Source organism: Lasiosphaeria miniovina (assembly GCF_030549165.1).
Source record: "Lasiosphaeria miniovina strain SMH2392-1A chromosome Unknown B0T26scaffold_4, whole genome shotgun sequence".
NCBI lineage: Eukaryota > Fungi > Ascomycota > Sordariomycetes > Sordariales > Lasiosphaeriaceae > Lasiosphaeria > Lasiosphaeria miniovina.
In genome coordinates this window covers 5,486,111-5,511,135 of record NW_026848223.1, presented here as the reverse complement: position 1 = coordinate 5,511,135, position 25,025 = coordinate 5,486,111, and the positions used below count along the sequence as shown (strand labels likewise).

Below are 25,025 nucleotides of genomic sequence, written 5' to 3'. Positions count from 1 at the left end.
TCTTGCAAGTGAAGATGGCAGGGAAACTAGGTAAGTTACTCTAGTTGGATACATTGTTCGTACTGGATGGACGAAATCGCTAGATCATATATATTTATCCATGAAGATGAGCAAATCCTTTGAAGCGCGTTTACACATAACCATGTCTTTCAAATTCTCCAAAATCTTGATGGGATCAGTAGCTCGTTAAAAGACAGACCACAGGAAATTACGTATCAGGTGGTAGTCGATTACAGACCGGGAGCAAGTTCATCTGAAGTTCTACTGTGTGTGTGGGCTATCTGGTCCCCTGACTGAGTTTAAATCCCGGCATCATACTCCGTATAAGACGGAAAGAGAAAGATTCCGACAAGGGTTTGAAAGAAGTTTTAAAAATTCGCGCCTCCCAGATCCCATACCTAGATAGGCGCATCTAAATCGTGGATAGTGATAATAATGTTATTTCCTGTCTTTTTGGGAGTAATTCCAAATGCCGGGGAGTAAACAGATCGGCAGGGGCGCTGACCAGAAGCTTGAACCTGTGGGGGATTGTGGGGGTGGTAATACGGAATACGGTGGGGCCGTCTGTTCTGGACAAGTGAGAAGCTTTTGTTCACCGCCCGGCAGAAAAAGTTCCAAGCTTCGGAGCCAGCCAATTTTTTTTGGTTTTCTCTCGAGGAGCCCCACCATTCGAAGCCGCCGACAATAGCAGCGAAAAAAAGATCGTTGTGATCTGACGAGCGCTGAAATCACAACATTAAAAAGCTGCCATCAAATAATAGCGAGATGGCACCCTCGCAAAAGAGAAAGAACATTGACGACGACTTCATCCTCACCATCTCCGACAATGAGGCCAATATCCCCGAAGAGGTAGTCGAAGCCGCTCCGCCAAAGAAGAAGGCCAAGACGACCACCAACAAGGATAGAAAGACGAAGAACAAGAACAAAAAAAACAAAGGCGACGATGCAGATGAGAGGAGAGAAGATGAGGAGGAGGACGACAATAACGGCCTGGGAATCTGGGGCCAGGCCGACGAGGACGACGGCGCAATGGACTCCGACTTTGAATTCGTCGTGGCAGATAACGCCAAAGCCATTGACGGAGCGGCCGAATTCGAAGGCTGGGGGTTTGACGGTGCCAAGAGCGGCGTGACGGGCGCCGAGAAGAGGATAGTCGATATCGACGACATCATCCGCCGACGGCGAGAAAAGAAGGAGGCCAAGGCAGCAAAAGCCAATGGCGGTCCCAATGGTATCTCCAACGGTAATAGTGCTGCTGATGCTGCAGCAGTCGCTGCCGCCCTTGATGCGGCAGATGCCGAGGCAGCCGCAGCCGAGGCCGGAGTTGACCTGGACGACGATGACGACGAGGTGCTCGCCGAAGACGGGTTCGGTATGGGCGTAGGCTCGGGCGTCGACGAGTCCGGGGACGAGAACATGCCAGATGCAGGGGATGAGGAGGACGGCGAAGATGAAGAGCGTGACGATGATGACGAGGGCGACGCGGCGTCGGATGGCGACTCCGTGGCAACGCCTCTGCACCACCCCGATGACGAAGCGTCAAACTCGGACGACGACGACGACGAGCGTGAGGATGCCGTAGAAGAGGCAAAGCGGAAGGAATTCTTTGCGCCAGAGGAGGAACAGAAGCCCGGCGACAAGAAGGGCGGTCCTTCTTCTTTCCAGGGGATGTCCCTTTCTCGCCCAATTCTCAGAGGCCTGGCATCCGTCGGGTTCACAAAGCCCACCCCTATCCAGGCCAAGGCGATACCTATCGCGCTGATGGGCAAGGATGTTGTCGGTGGTGCGGTGACGGGATCCGGAAAGACGGCCGCCTTCATCGTGCCAATTTTGGAGCGTCTTCTCTACCGGCCCAAGAAGGTTCCGACGTCCAGGGTAGTCATCTTGATGCCCACACGCGAGCTGGCAATACAGTGTCACTCAGTGGCCGTCAAGCTAGCGAGCTACACGGACATTAAGTTCTGTCTGGCTGTCGGCGGTCTCAGTCTTAAGGTGCAGGAGGCGGAGTTGCGCTTGCGGCCCGACGTGGTTATTGCCACGCCCGGTCGCTTTATCGACCACATGAGAAACTCGCCTAGCTTCGCCATCGAGACAATCGAGATCCTGGTGCTGGACGAAGCTGACAGGATGCTCGAAGACGGGTTTGCCGACGAGCTGAACGAGATTATGAACAGTCTTAACAAGTCCCGGCAGACCATGCTCTTCTCGGCGACAATGACATCGTCTGTCGACCGTCTGATTCGCGCAGGTCTCAACAAGCCTGTTCGTATCATGGTAGATTCGCAGAAGAAGACCGTCGGAACGCTGGTGCAAGAGTTTGTGCGGCTACGACCAGGCCGCGAGGAGAAGCGTTTGGGGTACTTGGTGCATATCTGCAAGACCCTATACACAGACCGAGTCATCATCTTCTTCAGACAGAAGAAAATTGCTCACTGGACTCGCATCGTTTTTGGTCTACTAGGACTGAAGTGTGCAGAGCTCCACGGAAGCATGAATCAGGCGCAGGTATGTTACTATATTTGGTTGTGTTGCTTGTCGGAGCAGTACTAATGATATATATAGCGCATCGCCAGTGTAGAGGCATTCCGCGACGGCAAGGTTTCCTTCCTTCTAGCCACAGATCTTGCGTCTCGTGGCTTGGATATCAAGGGTGTGGATACTGTCATCAACTACGAAGCTCCACAGACCCTCGACGTCTACGTCCATCGTGTTGGCCGTACTGCGCGAGCTGGCCGCACTGGTGTTGCAGTTACGTTGGCGGCTGAGCCCGACCGCAAAGTGGTCAAGGCTGCCGTCAGAGCCGGAAAAGCGCAAGGCGCCAAGATCACGAGCCGCATAATCGAGGCAGGGGATGCAGACAAGTGGCAGGATCAAATCGACGACATGGAGGACGAGATTGACGAGATTATGAGGGAGGAGAAGGAGGAGAAGCAGCTTGCACAGGTGGAGATGCAGGTCAAGAAGGGCGAAAACATGATCAAGTACGAGGAGGAGATTGGTGCGCGACCCAAGCGCACGTGGTTCGAGTCGGAACAGGACAAGCGAGCAGCTAAGGAAGCCGGGCGGGCCGAGCTCAACGGCGTGCGCGACAAGATGAAGGCCAAGGGGGCCGGCCATCTCAGCAACAAAGACAAGAAGAAGCTCGACTCCAAGGCGGAGAGAAAATCTGGAGAAGACAAAGTCTGGAAGAAGGGACGCGCCGAGAGAGACGGCAAGGGAGCCGTGCTGAACTTCAAGAAGGACAAGAAGCCAAAGTCGGCAGAAGGCCCAAAGGCAGGCGGTGCGAAGAAGTCATTCAAGGTGAAGAAGAGGAAGTGAATTTTAATGGTGGCATAGACCTCCTCCAGAAGGGGCAGTGCTAATCTCCTGGACAAAATACCACGTGCAGTTATTTACAAATATTATATTACCGACTTTGGTAAGGAGAAGGGCGTTGATAACCAACCTATAAACAGCCTCCGATTTCCACGTTGCCGTTGCCCCTGGGTCCGACTCCGACCCCCACCACGGAGTTCTGTACCTACACAGTAGGTAACGCGGTCAGAGCCTGCTACGGCTTGTGGCTGCTGACCCCACGCACCAGGCCCGCTTCAGCATGGGGTCCACTGCAGGTGACGTAGCGTCGCAAACTGCTAGAGGGGAGGGCGCTGACTGCTTTACGCTGGAAGACGGGCAGAAAAGAATAAATCTTGGCGGCCACCAGAGCCTTGTCTTGAACTTAGCACTTAATGTTAAATGCTCATCGCTCCGTGAAATTTTGTCTCAGTGTGGTAGACACGCATAGCTGTCGAGAATTAGTGTCCGCATGATGTTTGGTCTAAAAATGAGCTGACACCAAACTTAATCACCTGCACTGCCCGACGGCTGACCGGAGCTTGTTGCCATCTGTTCCTGCCTCGAACCTACAGCCCTGCGCTTCTTGCCTGGTGTGTGCTTACCCAGGAATATCTCGTGCCCGAGGCGTGCGGATTCCAGAGAAAAGGGGACGGCACCAACCACTAGCTCTCGAGGCTACCTGTTGCCTCAGGTGCTCTTTCGCTCTGAACCTCTTCTTCTTCTCGAGGTAGCCTCCTGTCTACCAAGCAGGTTTAAAAAGTCGAAAGGCCGCCAACCTGGCTCCCCTCAGGCGGTTTCCTCCGCACCTGCACCTGCACCTGCACCTGCACCCGCACCCCCGTCATCGCTCGAGCCTCCTCCGGCACCTCTTCTCCCCCGTGGTCCGCGAGAAATACCGTGAGCGCCTTCTCGGCTTCCGTCTCGACACCCTTCCACGCTACAAGCACGGCCTGCAGAGTCGTATCTACCGACTGCTCGTCGAGCTCCAGCGCCGACGCCGCGACAAGACTCGCCTCGTCGACACTGTCCGCCGCTACAGCCGCCGCGTGCTCTTTGGCAAAGACTCTAAGGCGCAGTCGAGGGTGACAGCCACGGCATTGCGCCCCCTGCCGCCGTTGCCGCGGACGAGGGATGCCCAGGCCCTCTCGTCTCCTCCCAGCGCCGGCTCAGACGCCACAAAAAGGTCTAAGAACATGACATCTCAGTACGGGTATGGCGGGACAGGAGGATATGGATATGCGCCAGCCTCGTCCGAGCGCGGTGTCAGGCGCAAGAAGCTGGCTGCCATGGCGGGAAGTGTGTACCGCGCCGGCGTGGCAGCCGCGTCGGAGCTGAAGGAGCAGTACAACAACACTAGGATACGAGGTGTCGATAATCTGGACACACAAATATCGATCCCGGGGTCCTTCCCCCACGTCTCCATCGTTACAAAAGGCGAGGAGCAGATGGTGCTCTTTCCGTCATACGCAAAGAGACACATCAAGGAGCACGGGAGACAGCATCGACCGTCGGACCCCTCGAGGTCGCTCCCGGCCGCCCAGATGGGCATGAGCGACGAAGACTATTGGCGGCACGAATGGGCGCGGCTGGAGGACGAAAAGGCTGTCGTCGACGTCGACATTCGGGGCTGGATATACAACCCAAGCAAGGGGCCCATGACGCGCCGCAATCGCATGCTGATCGGCCTTGCGCGGAGATTAAGCGGTATCCCCGCCCCGACGACGCAAGCAGAGCTGTCGCCAGTGACGTCGCACGAAGAGCACGAAAGGGTCAGGGAGGAGCAGAGGATCGCGAGGGAAGCCCGCGAGATCGAACGTAAGGGCCAGGGGGAAGAAGAGGCCGCCACCAGAGGTGACTACAGTGAAACGCCGCGAGATTACGATTCTGATTCCGAGCCGGCCAAATCTCGGCGCTACGGCAGCGGTACACGGACCCCGGCATCGCCGCCGTCATCCCCGACCTTGTCGGCTAGCAGAACCACGTATGCGACGCCGTCAGGGCTGACGGAGGCCGAGCTTGCGGTGGCCAATGCCAATCTCATGGCACGTATAGGGCCGTTCATGACAACGCCACTGGTGCAGCAGCCCGTCACCATATTTTTCTACAACGACGAGGACTCACAGTCTCGGACGGTCACAACGGACGATTCCGGGCATTTCAGTATCCGCGCTGCTCTCGATTTCGTCCCAACGCATCTGCGCGTCTTGGCAAACGAGAACATCTCGGCCACCAAACCCATCGAGATCATCGAGCCCAGGGGTGTCAGCTTGATCAGCGACATCGACGACACGATCAAGCGGTCCAACATTCACCTTGGGGCGCGAGAGATTTTCAGAAACACGTTTATTCGAGACTTGGCAGACTTGACCGTCGAGGGTGTCAAGGAGTGGTATCACAAGTTACATGGCATGGGCGTCCAGGTGCATTACTGCTCCAACAGCCCATGGCAGCTGTTTCCTGTCCTCGCCACCTTCTTCGTCATGGCCGGCTTGCCCCCGGGGTCTATCCACTTGAAGCACTACAGCGGTATGCTCCAGGGGATTTTCGAGCCGGTGGCTGAAAGGAAGAAAGGGACGCTAGAGAAAATCTTACGAGACTTTCCCGAGAGAAGATTCCTTCTTGTCGGCGACAGCGGCGAGGCGGATCTCGAGGTATACACAGATCTAGCAGTGGCCAATCCTGGACGTATCCTGGCCGTCTTCATCCGCGATGTCACGACGCCAGACCAAACCGGCTACTTTGACGCCTCGTTCAGCGGTGGTCTAGATCAGCGCAATGGGCGGGGAAGCGCCAGCGTCAGCATCCGGGTGAGATCTACGGACCGGTTCAAGGGCGTGGACGGTGGCCAAGACGATAGACCTGACTTGCCTCCTCGTATACTGTCAGCACCGACCGAGTCTCGTCAATGGCCAGCCATGGGGACACTTATCGACCTCTCGGATGAACCAGAACCGATTAGCCCCATGAATGCTCGGAACCCTGCCAGGGCTGGGGATAGCAACGCGGACAGGCTCAGGACAAGTAAGTCGGCGGTAGACATGCTGTCTCGGAAGGCACCACCCCCCCGGCCTACCAAACCAGTCGCACTACGCAGTGCGCCGTCAGACGTCGGGCTTGGAATCTCTGTAAACAGCAGAAATACCAACCCCAGCCCTAGCCCACACACGCCATTGACACACATACAAAACTCGCCCAACCAGACCGGTGCGAGGAACAGCTCGGCAGAAAGCTTTTCAAGGTCCCCGTACGCAGCAACAAACGCGTCTCCAAATCAAGGCAGCCCTGGCTCCAACGCCCCGAGGTCAGCACTGCCTCCGCCGCCGCCGCCGCCACGCCGTCGGGGCACTCCGTCGTCCTTACGAAATCTCAGCCCACGCCGATTGTCGCAGCAGGGGCGGACAAACTCAAACCTAGACGTGACCGAAGGCGACCCACTGCCCGAGGCGGCGGGTAACTTTACTGCAAATGGGCAAAACATCAACAAGAAATTGGACCTGTGGCGGCGTCGGCTAGCTAGGGCCCACGAGACGCTCGACGGCCTCGGCGTGGCGCTGTATACGTGGCGGCGCGGAGAGGATGTCATTGCCGAGGCGGAGGGCCTTGTCAAGGATGCCCTGAGAGACATGGAGCGGGGCGGGTAGAGGACTAGGAAGATGTGAATACGCTTTTATAGAGAAATAGAGGGGGAGCGTGTATCCATGTGCGGTTGAAGCGGCGTGTCTGGGACATTCACACTGCCTGAGAGGCTTTTCGCGACGCTATTGGCGGCATATCACTACTCCGTCTGTACACATTGGCTAAGGTACTTACTCCGTAGTTCTTTGTTTTTTTTTTTTTACTTGAGCATAGTTGGGCATGCGAGGTGTAATAGGCATATTGAGTTGGTAGATGAGGGTTGGCAAAGAAACAAGTTTTTCACCGAAAGAGCTGTTTCGCTGGCTATTTGGCTGAAGTCGGTTTGGGCTGCGGCAGAGCCTCTTCGCTTATTACCTTATTGTGTATCTACATAGTAGGTTAGTAGGGGCGTGGCGCGGGGTTCAAAAGGGGAAAATAAGGTACCTAGGGTAAATTAAGGAAACGAAAGACGACCGGTCGATTAAACATGAGAATTAGGTAGTCTGGTTAGAAATGGGTACATACAAAGAGGCATAGACACTGCACAATCAGCCCGACCTGACTTCCATACGTACTTTCATCCCGAGTAACTCAACTAGTAGTATAACGGCACAGTACGGTACCTGCAGCTAGTCCCAATGGCCCCGCCAAGAGAAAACGCTGTGCGTTTTCGGGGGCTTGGGGCTGCTGCATTGGTGCACCCACCCACCCACTTTTTGGCCGACACGACTGGACGTCAGTCAAAGTCAACTTAGTCAAGACCCAACAGTCGAGTCACCGGCGACGAGAGCCCCGAGACGTGGCAGCGAGCGAGCGAGCGAACGGCATGACCACGCAGGCTTAAAAGCGTGCACTTCAATGACCCACCTCAGGAGCACGCAGACATAAATGGTGCTCACTGGCAGGCTGGGGACTGCGGCTACAAGAAGTGCGACTGCGACTGCGACTACATCTTGTTGGACTTGGACTCGACCCAGGCCCAGGCCCAGGCTTCTTCCCTGGCGCGTCGGATTCAGATCTTGCTCAACATCGCCAGGGCCCGCCGACCTCGTCAAGCCCGCCCCGAAAAGCCCCTCCAAGATCATACACAAGTTCCCTGGGACCCGCCCTGTCCCTTACACTCGCGGCCCAAAAGCTGTCGGCTCAAGATATAAAGGACACTACTACCTCCTTTTACCTGACAAAAAGACCCGTCGGCCGGTTCCCGGGCCTCGAACGCTCATAGTTCCGATGCTTATCCAGGTCTCGATCCTCGGCACGGCCACGGCCGATACACCGGGTGTCTGCATCGTGCTTAAAAGCAACGACACGCGCTACATCTTTGGCCATGTCGCCGAGGCCACCCAGCGCCTCATCGTCCAGCGCAAAGCAGGCCTCGTCAAGTTGCGGCACATCTTCCTGACGGGCAATATCGATTGGCACACAGTCGGCGGCCTGCCGGGTACGCTCCTTAGTGCTGCCGAAGCTACCGAGCACTTGAGGGCCGCCGCTAGAGCCTATAACGAGAAACGCCGGGAGAAGGGCAAAGCTGGCAAAGAGAAAGACCCCCGCTCCCACGGCATCCACATACACGGCGGACCAAATCTGACGCACATGCTTGCCGCGACCCGCAACTTTATCTACCGGAAGAACATGCCCATCAAGCTTGACGAGATTTGCCACGACACGCGCGGGACCGCCGGGACCACCAGCTGCAAACCCGACTGGGAGGACGCATACTTCCGCGTTTGGAATGTCCCGCTCACGGCGGCTGGCCCTTCCATTTGCCGGACCCCAGGATCCTCTGAGTCTCTGGTACCTCAAAAGCGGAGACTGAGCACATCTTCGGAGCCGGATCCAGGCGACGCCGCCCGGCTCGAAACGGGCCAGGTCTCCGACGCTGACAGGTCCGAGGCTGACCGGCTCATTCGGTCGTCCATCGTCGAGAGTATGTTCTCCATGGATGGCAAAGACAAGACACCGAACATTCTAGTGCCACTGCCCCTCTCCGACGTCAGACTGCCGGCCGAAATGTTCGTCCGCGAGAATAACGAGTTTATAAAGTACGAAGGTCCAGTTCCCGATCCTCATAACCCCCAAGCTGTCGTTTTTGTACAGAGACAATTTCTCGCGGGTTCTCTAGCCAGACTCCCGGGTACGCAGCCATGCTTCGATTCCATGTGCTACATTGTCAAGAGCCACCCGCGCCGTGGTAAGTTCGATCCCGATGCGGCACGTAGTTACGGCCTCGAAAAGCTACAATACCGTCTTCTCACATCGGGGGAAACCGTGACGGGGAAGACCCCCCCCGGAGTCATCGTTACCCCCGACATGGTCATGTCGGCCCAAGTCGAGGGCCAAGGCTTCGCAGTCATTGATATCAGGAACCTAAACCTGATTGACAGTCTTCTCGCTCGCCCGGAGTGGACCAACGAGGAGATCATGCAGGGCATTCAAGTCATGTACTGGAGTCTCGGCCCCCGGATCAAGGACGACTCGAGGTTGGCCGCCTTTATGCAGAAACACTCGTCCATCAAGCACATCCTACTTGGCCAAGACGTCTCACCAAACACACTGGCTTTCACGTCTACGGCTGAGCAGTTCATCAAGCTCAACGCCATTGACCCTGATCGCTTTCCACTTACAGTCTTCTCGAACAAACCAAGCGAGCTTTCCGAGGAACTGTCGTCAGTGGCCGAAGTCGGGGAGCCCAGTGCGGCCTTCTTGCTTGCTCCCAAACCGGGCGTCGTAAAGGGATCGGAAGAACCCTTGATAGACACGACCCTCCCGGCCAGGGAGGTCATGACCAATGCAGCCATCATGTCCCTCGTCGAGTCTGCGCGGCAAAGGATTGCGGACCCTGCTTTCCTCTTGCAGATGGACTCGGCCGAACGAGGCATGCCTGGCCGCGACGTCGAAATCGTCACCCTAGGCACCGGTTCGGCCCTACCGTCCAAGTACCGCAACGTTTCGGCCACCTTGATCCGTGTCCCCGGTCATGGCAGTTACCTCCTTGACTGCGGCGAGAACACGCTCGGGCAGCTACGGCGGTCGTACGGTTACGAGGGTGCAGATGAGGTGCTCCGCGATTTGCGCGCCGTCTACATCAGCCACTTGCATGCCGACCATCATCTCGGTATCGTCAGTGTGCTTGCTCGGCGACACGTGTTGGTCGGGAACACCAAGCCCCCATACCCCCTCTCCGTCATCGCCACGACGAATTTACTTCGCTTCCTAGACGAATTCAACGAAGTACAGGATTTCGGCTTCCGTTCTAGTTCTATCCACAAAGTCTTTACTACGAGGCTCAAACACAAGAGCAGAGAATATGAATGCCCGCGGAGGGTTGCGCCAGAAACCACTGCCGGTATGCATGCTCACCAGAAGTCGGGGCTGCCGAACGTCGATGTTTGCATGGTGAGACACACGCCCGAAGCAACGGCGGTTGTCTTGACCTGGCCCGAGTCGGCCGGCGGCCTCAAAATCGCCTACTCAGGCGACTGCCGGCCCTCGAGCGACTTCGCCAGTCTAGGCCGCGGCGCCGACCTCCTCATCCACGAGTGCACCTTTGACAATGAAGTGGACCACGCTATCGCCAAAAGCCATTCAACCATGCCCGAGGCGCTCGGCGTCGCCCGAAATATGGGCGCCCGCAAGCTCCTCCTCACGCACTTCTCCCAGCGCTACCCCAAGCTGCCAGTTATTGGCGGCGGCGGAGACGGAGGCGAGGTCAGAAACGAGGACGGCAGCCTGCAGTTCGACGGCCCCATCCTCTCAGCCTTTGATCTCATGCGCGTCAAGCTGGGCGATTTCAGAAAGGCCCAGCTCTTTGTCCCGGCAATCCAAGAGCTGCTGAACGAGACGGTGGAAGGGCCCGAGGATGTAGGCGAAGAGTTGGACGAGTTGCTGGCCGAGCAATAGGCAACGGTCTTTGGAAATTGGATGGCGGCGAGATGTGTGCAAAAAACATGCTCAACTCAACCTACAACTTGGGCTGTACCTTGTAACTCAAAAAGTAATCCTTCTGTTTATGTGAGCTCTGCTTCGGCTGGGCCTGTATTATTTTGTATTACAAGGTAGCTCAATTACGGAGTATTATCGGGCATCTACTTTCGTAGTCCCCTTACCCCAAAGCTCAGCACGAATGAATATCTAAGTAGGTGTATCATTACCTTCTGTAGACTCCGTTCAGTTGTTATCCATCAAGCATGCGCCGCGGCCGCTTATAGAGAGAGCTGTAGGGCAACCGATACAAGCTCGCGAGGAAGCATTTCGTAAGGAGAGAACGAATGCAGTCGGAATACGGATACATAGGTAAACACCGTGTGTCAACGAGCATATTGGCGATGACAAACGTTACGTGCCACTTTTTTGCCCAAAGAACAGAAGAGCACCCTGAAAGGTTCCACTCAACAATCTAAAACCCGTGAGAGCGCTCACCAACGTAGCGCACGCACTCCGTGTTTTGGACTAGAGAGTGTTTGTGTTTTCTTGAGAGCAAAAGATAGCGGAATGGATGTAGTTCATACGTATGACGAAATACTCGCAACGACTGATAACGAAAGTCCCTTATCAAGACACTTTAGCGAAGTGGCCTAACGCGCTCCCCTGCTATGTAATCAGCCTAGGGAGTCTCTTCGGAGGCGCAGGTTCGAATCCTGCAGGTGTCGTTTGTTTATATTTTGTCTTCTTTATCCTTTTTGCCCTCTCGTTAAACTTATTGCTTCTTTTTTTCTTCATCATCCATGCATTGCTTGAAAATCCTGTCATTACCTGCGGCGACACCTGTTCAAGCTATGAATGATGTTTTATGTTGCGTTCTTGGAAAGTGTTCACGTTGCCGAGAAACCACTAACGACGGCTGCTCAACAAAGGGGGTTGTTTACCTGGCCTCAGGTAGCTGAGCTACCCTTACAGTCTTGGTTTCACAAAGCGACGATATAGCTAGGCGGTGTCGTGTTTCATCAATAGATAGACAATTAAAAAATCTCGTTGGGATTAATCATGATGCAAAGAAAGAGGGAGAGAAAGTATTTCGTGGTAGATTTCTATTATTCTCAGTCTACGCTTAGTAGTAGGTAGTTATTACTTACTGCATTTATCTCTAGGCGTCGAAAGCCCAAGATCGTCCACCATCCAACGGCTTATGCTACGTTTGCTTTCTACGGCTATCATTTGCGAGGACCTTGCTGGCTGCCGCTGTCGTCGCCGAGAAACATCTTACTGCTGCGGATCAAGTCAGAATACTCATCAGGATGCGGTCGGTAGACGCCCGACGGGGCTATCGACGCCGTCCGCGATAGTGAGTAATTATTGTCGTAGACGCTGCTGGCTGCCGTCTGGGAGCCGGCGACGGTGCCAGTATTCGAATTGACTCTCCCGCGCCTCGAGAGCCGTAGAGCGGCTACATTTTGAGCGGTGAGGCCCGCGGCGGCAGGCTGAGGAGCACTACCGCTATCGTTTGCAGGGCCGCCACGCCGGGTATTCTTCCAATACCGCCGTGGGCCAACGTATGTCCCCTGGCTGTCGCCGTTCTGTGTTTGGCTGGTTCCCGGCTCGTCCTCAATATCGCGCTCGGATTCGGACGCTGTGAAAAGATCGTTGCACGTAGAAATCGATTCCGCAGCCCAGCGGTCAAAGCCCGGTGGCGGCTGGGGAAAGGGCGCCTCGTCATTGGCGCCGTCTAGGCCCATGTGTGTCGACTCGGGTTGATTCCGGTCGCGTGCTTGACCATGTGCCTGATCCCGAGCCGTAACGGGTGCTTGTTCAAGTGCTAGAGTCTGAGCCACGGCGGGTGCTTGACCCTGGGGGGAAGCCACAACCTGGTCCTGGAGTTCCCGGTCCCTGATCTTTCTGGCTGGAAGCGGGACGCCATGCAGCCTCTCAAGGTCCTCCGGCAGTCCGCCGCGGTGGGTACTCCCGTGGACGGACCTAGATGATGTTGAATGGAGGGCGCGGCGTTGTCGAACCTGCGATCTCACGCCCCGGAGCTGCCGTGCCATTCTAGCGCTCTCGTTTCGCATGCCGGTTGCTCCGCTTAGATCCATCAGGTCCATCCAGGCCTCGACCAGCGCGAGCAGCCTTGGGTTTTCCCGCTTCGCCCGCGCCTCCATATTGGCCTTGAGAATGACGAGCAGGTCCCGTCTAGCGCCAACAAACGACAGCATGCAAGCGCCGCATCCTGACTTTATTCTCTGGAAGCGGTACTGGGGACTCACGTCGCCATAGTGCTCCTCAAACTCGGCCGGGGTCTGCCACAACGAACCGATTCCGCTGACTTTCTGGGTAAAATCCCGGACTTGGTCCAGCAAGACATAGTCCTCGCAGATTAACTTGTTCTCGTCCACTTTATCAATCCAGATGCGAGCAAAATCACAGCGGACGGTGCACTCGATCTGAAGCAAAGTCGAGCACCAGTCGATGAGGCTCGAGTCAAGTCCCTTGTGTGCCACGCAACACGGCTGCAGCTTGCCGCCGGGGCTGGGGTTGTCGAGATTTCTCTTGATCCGACTCCATCTACCTGCCTTGAGATCCTTGTGCAACTCTGTTTCGATAAACCTCTTCTGGCCCTCGAGCCACGCCAGCATAGTCTCCATGGTACTATAACAACTGGTGGGCAATCGAAGCAGCATTGCCAGCTCCCTGACCCTTGTCTCCCCGAGCTCCTCCAGTAAATCGTTTCCTGATTCTGTTGACACCATTGTGATTTTCTGTACCACGCATCCAAGGACTGGTGATGTTGCTATGTCGGTTGTGCTCGTCGAGAATATTGTTGTTTCTCCTCTTGTCGACACCCAGTCCCTAGACCTCTTCCGGGTGCTCCATGGCCTGATTTTATATATCCAAGATATATCCATCCCAGAAACAAATCCGACGTCCATGCAACAGTCACTATTCCCACAAAGAATAGTCATTACTGACGAATACCGAGACCACCTAGTTGGGACCAACAGCCGACGCAAATGGCATGGATACCTAAAAGCTTCTGTTGTAAATCTTGTAAGACTGGAAATATAGAATAGAAGAGAATATTCCTTAGTCGTGAAGAACAGGTCAGAAACGCAACGAGACCGACGTGTAATCTTTGATTGGTCGGAATCCTTTCGCTCTCTTTCTATAAGCCGTATTGTTCCTAACGAGGACTGAGTCAGCTAACAAAGAAACCACATCTGAAAGTTGGACTTACAGCGCCGTTACCCAATCCAGTATGAAAAACAGTCCCCAAATGATGACTGATTTGGTCAAGTCCGGGACACGAGCTTCAGAGCAAAACCACGCAGCCGGCACGTTCATTGTTGCACCGGGTAGGGACCGAAACAGTTGAAAGCCTACTATGTAAGTCGGAGTGGTATCTCTCAAGCCCTCCCTCCACGACTTCAGAATAACCCGTAGGCGCCGGACACATAGTTCGCTATGAAATCGTAACTTGCGTCCCATGTTCCATTATGATGCCACCCAGGTACCAGGAACGAAAATAAAGCCCGAAGAAATGACACTAGAAAAACCGACTCCTCCTATTTGTTCCCAGTTCGCCAAAACACTAGCACCGTCCCTTTCAAGCGATGCATACCATGAGCCATAATATCAATAATACCGGGTCGCCGCGCAGTCGGGCATGTTTTGTTGGCCTGTTTGCCCTACAAAACAAAAACACTCTAGCTATGCAGAAACCATCGCAAGCAGATTGGTTGTTCATCGTCGTAGTCCTCGTCCATCCGAGGCGCTTAAATGGCTGACAACAGAGCCAGATTTCTCGGCGCGAATCCGTGCCGCTTCGGTTCCGTCGTCTTGTTGAGCGGCTTCGCTAAACCAAGGGTGTTGTAGCGCCCCCTTCGCCGTGATCCGTCTATTGGGGTCGTAAACGAATATCTTCTTGAGAAGATCCAAGAACGACTCAAGGAACGGATTGCTCGCGGGTATTATCTCCTAAATAATATCCATATTAGCACCTCTGCCATGGCCGTGGGGAGTGAGCAAAACGAACGTCTAATCTCTTCATGGCTTTAACAAATCTCCGAGATGCTCGAGTTGTTTCCGTCGTAGGATAGTCAAGCTTGGTGCGCTTGAAGTATCTGCCGCAGCGTTAGTTCGATGCCGTTTCAAGGATAGGGGCGGGGTGTGGCAGAAACATACTTGGACGCGGGGTTTCCGCCATTCCTAGTAACCCGGCCTACTTGCTGGACCAGACTAGTGTCGATTCTAGCGTTGACCACAGCCTCCATCATCGCAAGATGCTCCAGGTTATCGTGCGTCTGAAACAAAGCATCACCGGTGAAGAACTCAACCAAGATGCACCCGATGCTCCAAATGTCACAAGGATAGGACCATCCAAGCCCGAGAATGATCTCGGGGGCACGGTAGTGGCGCGTCGATACGACGGACGAGTGATATTCGTCCTGGAAGGTCGCCGAGCCAAAATCGATGAGCCGGATCTCCGTATCTAGAAGGACTCTTCTCTGTGTGGCCAGACGGGCGATGGTAGAAGACGATGAGGGAATCTTGCGGTTGTACGTAAACGTCTGGTAGTCGTTGTGGCAGAGTAAAATGTTCTCTGGCTTGAGGTCCGTATGTATCAGGTTCAGGTCATGGAGAACTATTCGCTACAAGTCAGCACGCATCCATTGTGACAGAGACGGTGTATGTTGAAAGGAGAATGATTGCATACAAGCCACGCTGGTGAAGAGTTGGCGGGCAAAGTTCTGGATCTGGCTGTTGGGGAATGGAACAAATTGATTGCTCTTAAGAAAATCAAACACGCTCTGCCCCAGGAGATCCATCACAATGCAAATATGGCCTCGGAAGTCGAAGCAGTCTCGGAGATGGATGCAGCGGTTTCGGTTCTCCTCGTCGTTGGCTTTGAGAGTTGCTAGAACCCGAAGCTCGATCTTGCTCGCGTCGCGGTATTTCTGGACCGATCGAATGATCTTGATGGCAACCAGCTTGTTGCGCCGTTTATCTCTGGCTTGCACGACTTTGCCGAACGTGCCCTGGCCGAGAAGCTTGATCATTTGGTCTACAGAGACAGTTAGCCGCAGCTCAGGCTTCAGGTAGTCAGGGTGTGAGAACTCACATCTCTCGGTTAGATCGTTATCGGGCACCACAATGTAATGCCCATCGTCGTCATCGACGCGAACGTTCCTATTGTGCGAGTGCTGCAGCCGAGACCGCCGTATTAGTGATTTGCCCATGTACCGATTGGCAGGAAAAACTTACGTCGGTTATGACCTTGACGTGCACTTCATTGGCTTTCTTTGGGGGGTATGGGGGCGGCCGGTAGCTGGCGAAGGGATCAATGTTTACTACTTGTGCCTCTCGCCGTCTCGCCTCGTTGGCAATCTGCTGTCGGGTTGTTCGCTTTCTCTTCTGGCCAGGCTGTGTGCTATAGTCGTACTGGCTGTTGGATGAGAGCGAGCCCAAGGACGTGGCCGCCGTCGTGTGTATGGCCGAGCTTGTCCGGTCGGTTGACACGGTGGACTTGCTTGGTGATGGATGCTGGCGAAGGGTGTGTGTGTGTGATGCCGCAATATTATTGTGATGAACCGGGTCGTAGTGGGCCAGCTCATCGTCTCGTTTCCGTTTCTTGGCCAGATGGCGAGCCGAGCCTTGGGTTGACGAAACAGTTGGGATGCCATTCGAGTGGCCATTTGTCAGGGTTTGGGATGAGACACTTGTGGCGCCAGGTCCCTCGGGATCCGGAGTGTCGTCAATGACGATAATTTCCTTGGGTAGGCCATTTCGGTAGAAACTGCTCCAGTCGGGTTCTCTCGACCGTCTCCTCTTGCGGGTAGGCTGGGGTTCGGGTAGGGCCTGGGTCTGGGCGACCGTTGGCATGGCTGCGTAGCTGGTCTCCGACCGTGAAGCCAGAGTCGTGGGTTCTTGCGGTAGCGGTCGGGCGGCTTCCGATGACAGCAGGCTTATTCCATTTGACGCGCCGTGGCTCGAGGGAGCCGGATAGCTGGCAGGTGATGGATAGCCGAGCCTTGAGGCGGCGGGGAGGATTGGGTTGCCCGGGCGGTATGGAGAGGTATTTGGCTGCGGGTAGGCTGGGTGCGGGTGGTGGTGCGAATAGGGAAAGTGGTTATAGTGTGGCAGCGTTGCTGTTGCAGTGGTCGGCGTCGACATTGTCCTGCTACTCGGCTTGCATTCGCAGATGTCGACACGGCCGTGAGGGAGGTTTGAATGGGGAAATGGTGGTTTCCGCGAGACCTGCTGGGGGCAGGCCAACAACACAGGCGGAGGTGGAGGCAGTCGGTTGTTAGACTTCGGCACCAGCAAGCGAATATGACTGGCGAGCGGCTGACTTGGGGGAAATTCGGAATTCCTGACGTCTGTCGAGGCCTCGCGCTCTGGCTGTGCGTGTGCAGCAGCCTCTTTTTGTCGGTGCTCACGGCAGCAGTAGCATTGATCCGACGACGAGGCCGTCCACGATTTTCGAACCCCTACAGAGAGTGGTGTCGATTGTCAAGCGGAACTCGGTCGAGGGTGAGGGAAGAGGCCCAAATGTTGAATGCGAATGTCGGCTAACTGGGCCACTAGGTTGGGGGGGTGGAAGGGAGGCGAGTGGGCGATGAGTGGAGGAGAGAAGCCCCCTCTCTCCGCTGTGGCCCGCTGTGAGCGTGGCAGAGGCTTGCCAAAGGAGGACTTTTGGCTGCACCAGAGTGAGTGACTGCCCTGGACGTTTCGCTCGACGATCCAAGCTGGGGCCTTCCAAAATGGGAAGTGAGCTCTTGCTGGCTCCAATAGCGCCTTCACTCATACAAGCCCTAATTAACGGAACGGAACATGAGCATGGAACGAGGCAAAGTTTGTTCGCTCAAGAGGGCAACAGCACTCGGTGCTTTGGAGGCATTCTGGGCGTTCGGGAGCACTGGCGGGCCAGAACGAGTCCAAAACCAGATGTTTTTTTTCGGGCTAGCCAAGTTTCGACTTCGCCTTCCAGTCGGTCGGCCCAGTGGCAGCGAGCGCAGCGCCAAATTGTTGAAACCTCTTTAGGAGCGAACGGACACAGTGCGGGGCTACCTACAGCTCGGGCCAGCTTAGGATGTTGTTCGATATCTTCCGGGGGGTGGGGGTTAGCAGAGAGTGTCGCTTTTACAGGTAGTGTAGTCACTAGAACACTGCCACTAGGCACCAAAGATTGTGCGACATTGAGGGCTCAGGAGACATCTTCCAGCATTCTCGGATTACTGCCGAATAACCCTGCCTACACAGTGCGTCCCTCTACCGCCTCGGGTGGTGTCTTGCTCGCTCTCCTTCCTTCCCAATCCAGGAAGACGTCTTACGGCAGGGCTTTCTTTCTCGAGTCGGCGACAGAGATTGCCTCTGGTGAGAGCCACGTATTTCTAACCTCGATCAGGGCCTCGTTTTCCTGGTTTTAATCTTTACATATAGGCCTTCTGAAACGTTGAAATATTCTATGCAAAATAGCTTCAAAGATCTAACGAGAAACTCTGAATGCTTTTCGCCAGCTCGCATTTCAAGGTACGGATAAGGTGGTCGCTGCCCACACACAAACCATCCAGTGACCGCATCTAGCCACCCCCTCACAATCTTCCTCCTTTCAGTTTCCCAACACCGAGTTTCCCTCCTACCCGACCTAGGCTAGTGCGCAGTCACGCTGTGCTAACAACATCTGCGGAATGTCACTAGGATAATAGCTAGGTCGTAAATAGGGCAGTCTGTGTCTGGGATGGAGCGGGCAATCAGGCCTCGAGTAGGTAGGCAGATCTTGCATATGGCAACGGGTTCACGTCCTCCCTTCAATATGCTTCCATGCAACCGCATCGATATTAATTACCTGCCTTAGCAACACACTCGAGCCGAACGCTTCCCCTTGCTCTTTCCTTCTTGTTTATTTCTCGACCGTTACTCGGCTTCTACTCATCCGCACCACACTCGTCTCCTCTTCTGAACATTGGCCACAAAATGCAGCAACCATTCTGGCACTTAATGGCCCGAGAGGCAGTGAGGGCAGTCACCCCCGTCAGGCCTTGCCCAGCCCTGGGGGTTGTTCCCCCCTTCAGGCTGACTGATGGTGGGGCCAAATCTCCATTGTGATCCACAGGAATGTTTCTTACACCCTTCCCTGACATCATTGGGGATCGCGGAAGTGGTGCGTAGTTGTCGTACACGGCATCCGACAAAGCAAGGCCACTACGGCTTACTCCGCAGTGTCGTTGCCAGTGGGAAAAGGCAGCCTTATTCAAGGCTGCGCCGACCTTAGGTAAGGTAATAAATAATGTAAGAAAAATACAGCATGTACAGTACCCAACTCAGTGGCTGATGGCGTCGAGGCTCGGTCGTTCAACTTCCACCTCTGGGCTCCTCGGTCGCTCGGTGTCTGACTGCCTGTAAGGTTGCCATGGGCAGCAAGTGCACCTCATTTGTAATTGCGGTTCGTGCCTGCCTTTCAGGCACGACACGCAGTCCCGCAGTGCTGAGTCGGCAAGGCGCTGGCCTCTAGTCGGGCTCGTTTTCTCGCGAGAGATAACAGATGACCTACAATTACCCAGCCTTTTTGGCAGCAGAGACAACAGAACGTGCCGTCACGCGCGTTCTCGCCTTGGGAGCATCTCTACTGTGACCCTCCAGCGCGTTTTTTAGGCGACTCCGCCGCCAATGAGACAGGGCGTTAAATAGCAAGGGATCTCGCCAGAAGCTGGGCCGGGCCAAAATCCTTTCCCCGCTGCTGCAGCAGGCCTTCTCGCGTGGTTGGCCAGAGGATGGATGGGAAAGTGCGTGCAGCAGCGTGCGTGCAGTGTGCGTGCCTCGAACTGCGTTCTCTCCGAGACTCGAAATACTCGGCAGACCGGAAACCCGACAATGCCTCGATATCACGGCAACACTTCTCGCCACCATATACTAAAACGTGTACCGACCCAATGTCCAAGCAATCCCGTGCGGTTAACAGGCCATTCATGACGTTGTCAAACCACTGCTAGTGACCACATTTCTATTCATTCGCGGCGCGGCATCGGTGCTGGAAAGGTGGGTTGCGTTTTACCGCACAGCGACGGCACCATGATCTGGGTCTGGCGTTTGTAGCGCGCTTGGGAGCATGACTACATCTCCCACCACAACGGCGCGGTTATCTCGACTGTGCATACACGCACATACAGTACAGAGTATGCTCGGGCAATCAACCACGCAGTAAACATCCATCGCCACGACTACCTCATGTTACATGCAATCGAGTATTGCTTCGGGCCCAGGAGGGAGACCAGTGATCTTCGCTTGGGGCTCTCCGCCAGAAACCGACAAAATTCGGTCTCTTACGCTTTGCCAGCACGAGATACGCATCCCGAGGCTCTCGTGGTTGTATGGGACCAGCGCTCTGTACTCTGTCAACTCATCTGATATGCAGAATCCAACCTAGCGCAATGTATCTGCATGCGTTGGTGTGTATTGGTGGGCTAGGCGTGCTTTGGTCGGGGAAACCGCCCCTCGACCAACTCGCGGGCTTCGCCCTGGGCAACCAGGGGACCGACCATCCATCTTCCGGGCCTCGTCCCACTCCACGGTAACCAAGGGACCGCGGGGACCTCGCCTCGTCGCTCAATAAAATCCGAGAAGAACCCTTTGGGCGTGATCTGTCTCTCTCCTGCGTTATCACCCCCCGAATATGCATACCAGCTGTCAGGAACGGCGGCCACTGCCAGCTGATATTTCCGGAGGGAAAGGCGGCGGGCGCCCCACTCTGCGACTGGTCAAAGTCTGTTCTTCCATTCCCTGGTCTTGACGAAAGCGTGTCAAAACGGAGACCTGGGTTTCGGGAGACGACGCAAATCAATCACTGTCGCTTGTCTCGATTTCATCCTGTTCTCGAAACATGGTACACTCCTGGAAAGTCTCACTGTGTTTGATTACTTCCTCTGCCCTGTGGGTTTATCATTGCCCCTCCCTTCGACAGCATCCGGTTGCTTCAAGTGCCCTCCGACCCGAGTGGGCGTTGTTGTCTGTTCATGGCACTTCTCGCCCGAACCCCGCAGTGGCAGGGGGCTGGTGTCCCCCGCTCCACGACGAGACCACATAGTAGAGACTCGGTGTTAGCTGACGACCTTGAAACATGGCCGTGATAATGTTTCGTTGGGTGGTTTTTCTCTCTCTTTGTTTTCATATTTACAAGTGCTTCTTGAGCCGACAAGAGAGTTCTGTTGAGGGGAGTTTATGATATCATTAATCTTTTCCATCAACCTGGACCCAGGGTTTTTGTTTGGAGGGGCGAAAAAGGCCTCTTCCGGCAGTCGGGTGGCGAGCAATGGTGCATCGTCGTTTTGTTGACGACATGCACCGCTCCCGTAGCGGGGTATTCGGGAAGTCTTCCTTTCAACGCTGACTTGACTTGGTAGAAAGTTAAGCTCTTGGAATTCGAGGGGTTTGTTAGGGTTGTAGCTATGCTTAGTCAAACATGCTACGTACGTCGGTATCCATCATAACGTGACGGATATCATGGCCGACTCTTTTGTCCGTCTCTGCGACTTTGTTCAGGACGATGTCATAAGGACTTGAGATTCCAGACACTTGTCTGACCTTTATCACGTCTTCCAGGTTTTTACAACGGCCTTTAGGACTTTCTTCTAAGACCACATCGAAGGCTACCTGGGGTATTAACGAGATCTTCAAGTTACACCATGTATTGTGCTATGATGCACACCAAGGTACCGTGGATTGTAAATCCATACAACACTGCGGAAAGGGCTACAAGCGATGTTTACCTGCCAATTGGTAATCGCCCGTCGCACAACAGAGGAGATCCTGTCTGATGGACAGACAAGGTGAACCGGCAACGGCCAAAACTAGAACGGGTTTGGCCGCTACGTCAGGGTAATGAAGCTCGGGTTGCTTGTTGCCCAGAAGAGCTAAGACCGAAGCCTTTCCTCCTTCATACCTCCGTAAGCGTAGGTAGGCAATAGCGAGTTAACGTTATGCATTGTGTCCAGATAAGACTGGGAAAGAATGTAGGCAAGAAAAGGAGTGAGGCACAACCGACTGGGAGATGAAGCCCACAGAGCAGAGTCCCAAGGCACCCAGCAAAAAATATGAGTTACAATAGGCCCAGCTACCTGTGCGGCGAGGATATTGTCAGACCATCCCATCTCACCAAGCTGCCATGCCATTCTTCAACCCAACAGCCAACGCCTCTCCTGTCTTCTATTTTTATCTTTTGAAACGGCTTAGGGATTGTTGGAGATTAAAAAGACGAAGAGAATGCTAGCCAGGACTCCGTATTATCACGAGGGTTTTGCGGCGCGAACCTTGGTTCCTGGTTTTTTCTTCATTTCCAGATTCCAGACGGCTCCCTTTTTTGAAGAAAAATGCCCCCTCCCCCTTCCCCCGCGACACACACGCACGCTCACTGGAGACAGACGGTCGCCCCACCTCTCTCTTCCCGCACACACCCTCCCTCTTTCCGCTTCCCCGTCATGAAAGTTGAAAGGAGGATTTCCCAATGCGGGGCCGTCCCATGTCTTATCCCCGCCTGTTGACCTGTCCTGTCATGATCACTGCCGTCACTGCCACTGCCACTGCCACTATCCACTGGCCGTCCCCAACCCAATTAACCCCCATTTTAACATCGTCATCTCTCACGCACATATCCGTTCATGTGCCCAAGATATTACTACAAAGTATACGCGCGAGGGCCCAGTCAGTCAATCAGCTTTGCTACCTCGATGTTATTGAATGATTCATTCGTTGACCTACCCTGCCCTTCTTGCCTTGTCCGTCCACAAATGGACTCGCAACAAAAAAAAAGCCATCACACGGCATTGATAACGGTGGCGTAATTATTGGTTGGTCCCCTAACGAGACGAGACACGTGGTGGGCTCCTTTCCCATAATTTTAACAGAAACTGTTTTCGACTTCTAACTGCGGCAAACCCAAAACCCCAATGCTATGATTGCCAAGAAACATGGAACATGCTAGATTTCCCTTTTTTTTTAGAGAATCCTTAAGTGACGTAAATACTGTTTGATATTGGCTCTCTTCTGTTCAAAGCTGACTGGCCGGCTTGCTTGCTACCTATCCAGTGAAATACTCCAGGCTATGCACGGGGACGAAATACACTTTCAGGTCGTGAACAGAGGGGCAGAGGAAAGAGAAAAATAAAAATAACCAAAAAAAAATCCCTCCACCCCTTTTCTATTGCAAACTCATCTCTAGGAACGGAGATTTTCGTTTATTCTCGCCAAATCCCACCCTGAAGATCAATCAATTCAGTTCAAAAAAGCCACCTCTTGAGAGGATGACCCTCCCCCTTTAAATTCCCCGGTTAAAGACCACCAAGCCGTCCTCGCCTCCGCGGCCATGGAACTCGCCCTCGAGGCTCTCGGCCTTGACCTTCTGCCTCTGCGGGAAGGCCGCCAGGGCGAGCGGCAGCACGGCGTAGCTCGTCACCAGGATGAGGCCCAGGTTGACGGGGGTGGTGTAGCGGGGGTTGCGCTTCAGCCAGCTGCGGCCCTGGAGGCGCACGAGCACGAGGGCGGGGATGACCATGATGGGGGAGCTGTTGAGGACGCGGCTAAGGGCCGTCTCGGCCACAGCCAGTGTGGCCGCCTTCCTGCTCTTGCCCAGGCTGGCCACGTCGCTCTCGTGCTTGCCCTGCGCGGCCAGCGCCGCCTTGTCGCCGTCCGAGAGCACCGGGAACACGTCGATGCCCGTGCGTATCTCCTCGCCGCGCATGAGGAACACATTGAGCGCACCCGCGCTGGCCACGGCCGCGAACGGCACGAGCCGCCCTAGAATCAGCCTCGTCGACGGCGTGACCTTCTTCAGCCGCGGCACGATGCTGTTGAGCCCGACGGCCACGGAGCACGAGGCACCCACGGCCAGGGCGTAGGACTGGCCGATTTTAGACCACGAAAGCGGCGACGACTTGTTCGAGTTGGAGTAGTTGATGGCGACGTTAAGGGACTGATTCGCGATTTGCCAGGCGATGGTCCCCCTGTTCTGTTTGGAGAGTCAGTGTCGGTCGGACGGGTTTCCAGGCTTGGGGATGATGCCTCGACGAAGCAAGACATCAACGTACGCCAAGGCCAGGCGTCAACATGCCCGCGGTGACGATCAAGTTGGAGAGCACAAAGCAGGACATGCGGAAGGGCAAGAATACTGGGTGGCCGGTGTCTGTGTGTTCGTGTGCGTGTGAGTGGCCTTGTCCAACAACAAAAGATCTTGAGGCCCAGGGACGCGAGCCTCTGCTGCTAACCACGTACCCGGGTGCAATGTCGAGTCGACAATTTTCTTGGCTTTCCACAGCTCGGGTGTCATCTCCTTCGTCTGGCCTTGCTTGTAGGCTATGAGGGCCTTCTTGGCCTGCTCGAGCCCCGAGGTGCTCACAAGGAGTGTACTACAAAGCAAGCCGCCAACCACCAGTCAGCACACATGAGCGCATTCTTTTGGCATGGGGCCAATGGCTTCTTGTCCTCCTAGGTTGGTAACTGGCGACGTAATAGCGGCGAGCGCGCATCAGAAGGGGACACACTAAGTGCATGATGGCCCCAGTCCTCTCTACTCGTCCTTCTACTGTTGAACGTTCTCACCTCGGGTCTGTGATGCCAATGGTATGGCGCACGCGACCCCAGTACGTGCTGAGGTCATACTGGGATTCGGGAAGCGCCCGAGTGCCTGTGAGAGAGGAAGACATTGCGCTTGATCCTCAGTTTAACCCCAGAGAGCGCGCCGCCACCAGGTCTCGTTGAAACGGACGTAGACGGGCAGACTTTCAAAGACGGCCGCCGCAGCTGTCAACACGCCGTTATCGATCGAGACAATTCGTGGATGGATAGACGGAATAATAAGCCGAGTTTGATCTTTTTTTGATAATAGTCCTTCTGCTCCTCCAACGGCCGCCCCTTGGCAAGATTTTTTTGGCTTAATGTGTTCCCTAAGATAAAGCGGTGAAGGGGATGGTCGACGGAGAGCTGGCAGGGCTTCTCAAAAGAAATTAGCGACCCCAGGTTGTGGTTCCGGCCTCGGCGATGCGATGCGCTGCGATGCACGCTGCGAGACACTGCGGGGCCGCTCTCTGTTTGAGGAATGACTCGGCAAAAAGGCAAGCAACCTTGGACACTGAGGCAGACCTCGAGTCGCGCAACCA

General features: G+C 54.9%; 7 protein-coding genes and 1 non-coding gene across 8 annotated transcripts; 5 read left to right on the top strand and 3 right to left on the bottom strand.

The window, feature by feature from the left end:
• Positions 1–663: 663 nt before the first annotated feature.
• B0T26DRAFT_713203 (P-loop containing nucleoside triphosphate hydrolase protein) lies at positions 664–3,457 on the top strand. The gene is made up of 2 exons (XM_060442111.1): positions 664–2,505; positions 2,563–3,457. Exons 1-2 carry the CDS (start codon positions 766–768, stop codon positions 3,316–3,318), a joined length of 2,496 nt encoding a protein of 831 aa, XP_060297205.1. The 5' UTR covers positions 664–765; the 3' UTR covers positions 3,319–3,457.
• A 1,072-nt stretch (positions 3,458–4,529) lies between these two features.
• On the top strand, positions 4,530–6,977 carry B0T26DRAFT_647490 (uncharacterized protein; the record flags this gene model as incomplete). The annotated part of the gene is made up of 2 exons (XM_060437902.1): positions 4,530–6,461; positions 6,537–6,977. The coding sequence occupies 2 exons, from the start codon at positions 4,530–4,532 to the stop codon at positions 6,975–6,977; spliced, it is 2,373 nt and encodes a 790-aa protein (XP_060297204.1).
• Positions 6,978–7,653: 676 nt separating this feature from the next.
• B0T26DRAFT_713201 (uncharacterized protein) lies at positions 7,654–11,264 on the top strand. Its single transcript, XM_060442110.1, has one exon. The coding sequence runs from the start codon at positions 7,840–7,842 to the stop codon at positions 10,849–10,851; it is 3,012 nt and encodes a 1,003-aa protein (XP_060297203.1). The 5' UTR covers positions 7,654–7,839; the 3' UTR covers positions 10,852–11,264.
• Positions 11,265–11,506: 242 nt separating this feature from the next.
• Positions 11,507–11,600, top strand: B0T26DRAFT_t138. Its single transcript has one exon. It is a non-coding gene; the product is annotated as a tRNA-Ser (tRNA).
• A 1,377-nt stretch (positions 11,601–12,977) lies between these two features.
• Positions 12,978–13,208, bottom strand: B0T26DRAFT_602817 (uncharacterized protein; the record flags this gene model as incomplete). Its single annotated transcript, XM_060435770.1, has 1 exon — positions 12,978–13,208. A coding segment is annotated over one exon (231 nt), but the record flags the coding sequence as incomplete, so codon positions are not given.
• Positions 13,209–14,260: 1,052 nt separating this feature from the next.
• Positions 14,261–17,319, bottom strand: B0T26DRAFT_330479 (kinase-like domain-containing protein). The gene is made up of 6 exons (XM_060434403.1): positions 16,144–17,319; positions 16,001–16,082; positions 15,596–15,943; positions 15,064–15,523; positions 14,915–15,002; positions 14,261–14,856 (listed from the first exon to the last, which is right to left on the bottom strand). Exons 1-6 carry the CDS (start codon positions 17,050–17,052, stop codon positions 14,623–14,625), a joined length of 2,121 nt encoding a protein of 706 aa, XP_060297201.1. The 5' UTR covers positions 17,053–17,319; the 3' UTR covers positions 14,261–14,622.
• A 28-nt stretch (positions 17,320–17,347) lies between these two features.
• B0T26DRAFT_330509 (uncharacterized protein) lies at positions 17,348–18,557 on the top strand. The gene has a single exon (XM_060434404.1). The coding sequence runs from the start codon at positions 17,643–17,645 to the stop codon at positions 18,306–18,308; it is 666 nt and encodes a 221-aa protein (XP_060297200.1). The 5' UTR covers positions 17,348–17,642; the 3' UTR covers positions 18,309–18,557.
• A 4,631-nt stretch (positions 18,558–23,188) lies between these two features.
• Positions 23,189–24,572, bottom strand: B0T26DRAFT_741397 (Tricarboxylate/iron carrier; the record flags this gene model as incomplete). Its single annotated transcript, XM_060443961.1, has 4 exons — positions 23,189–23,878; positions 23,958–24,052; positions 24,142–24,275; positions 24,469–24,572. 4 exons carry the CDS (start codon positions 24,570–24,572, stop codon positions 23,189–23,191), a joined length of 1,023 nt encoding a protein of 340 aa, XP_060297199.1.
• Positions 24,573–25,025: the final 453 nt, after the last annotated feature.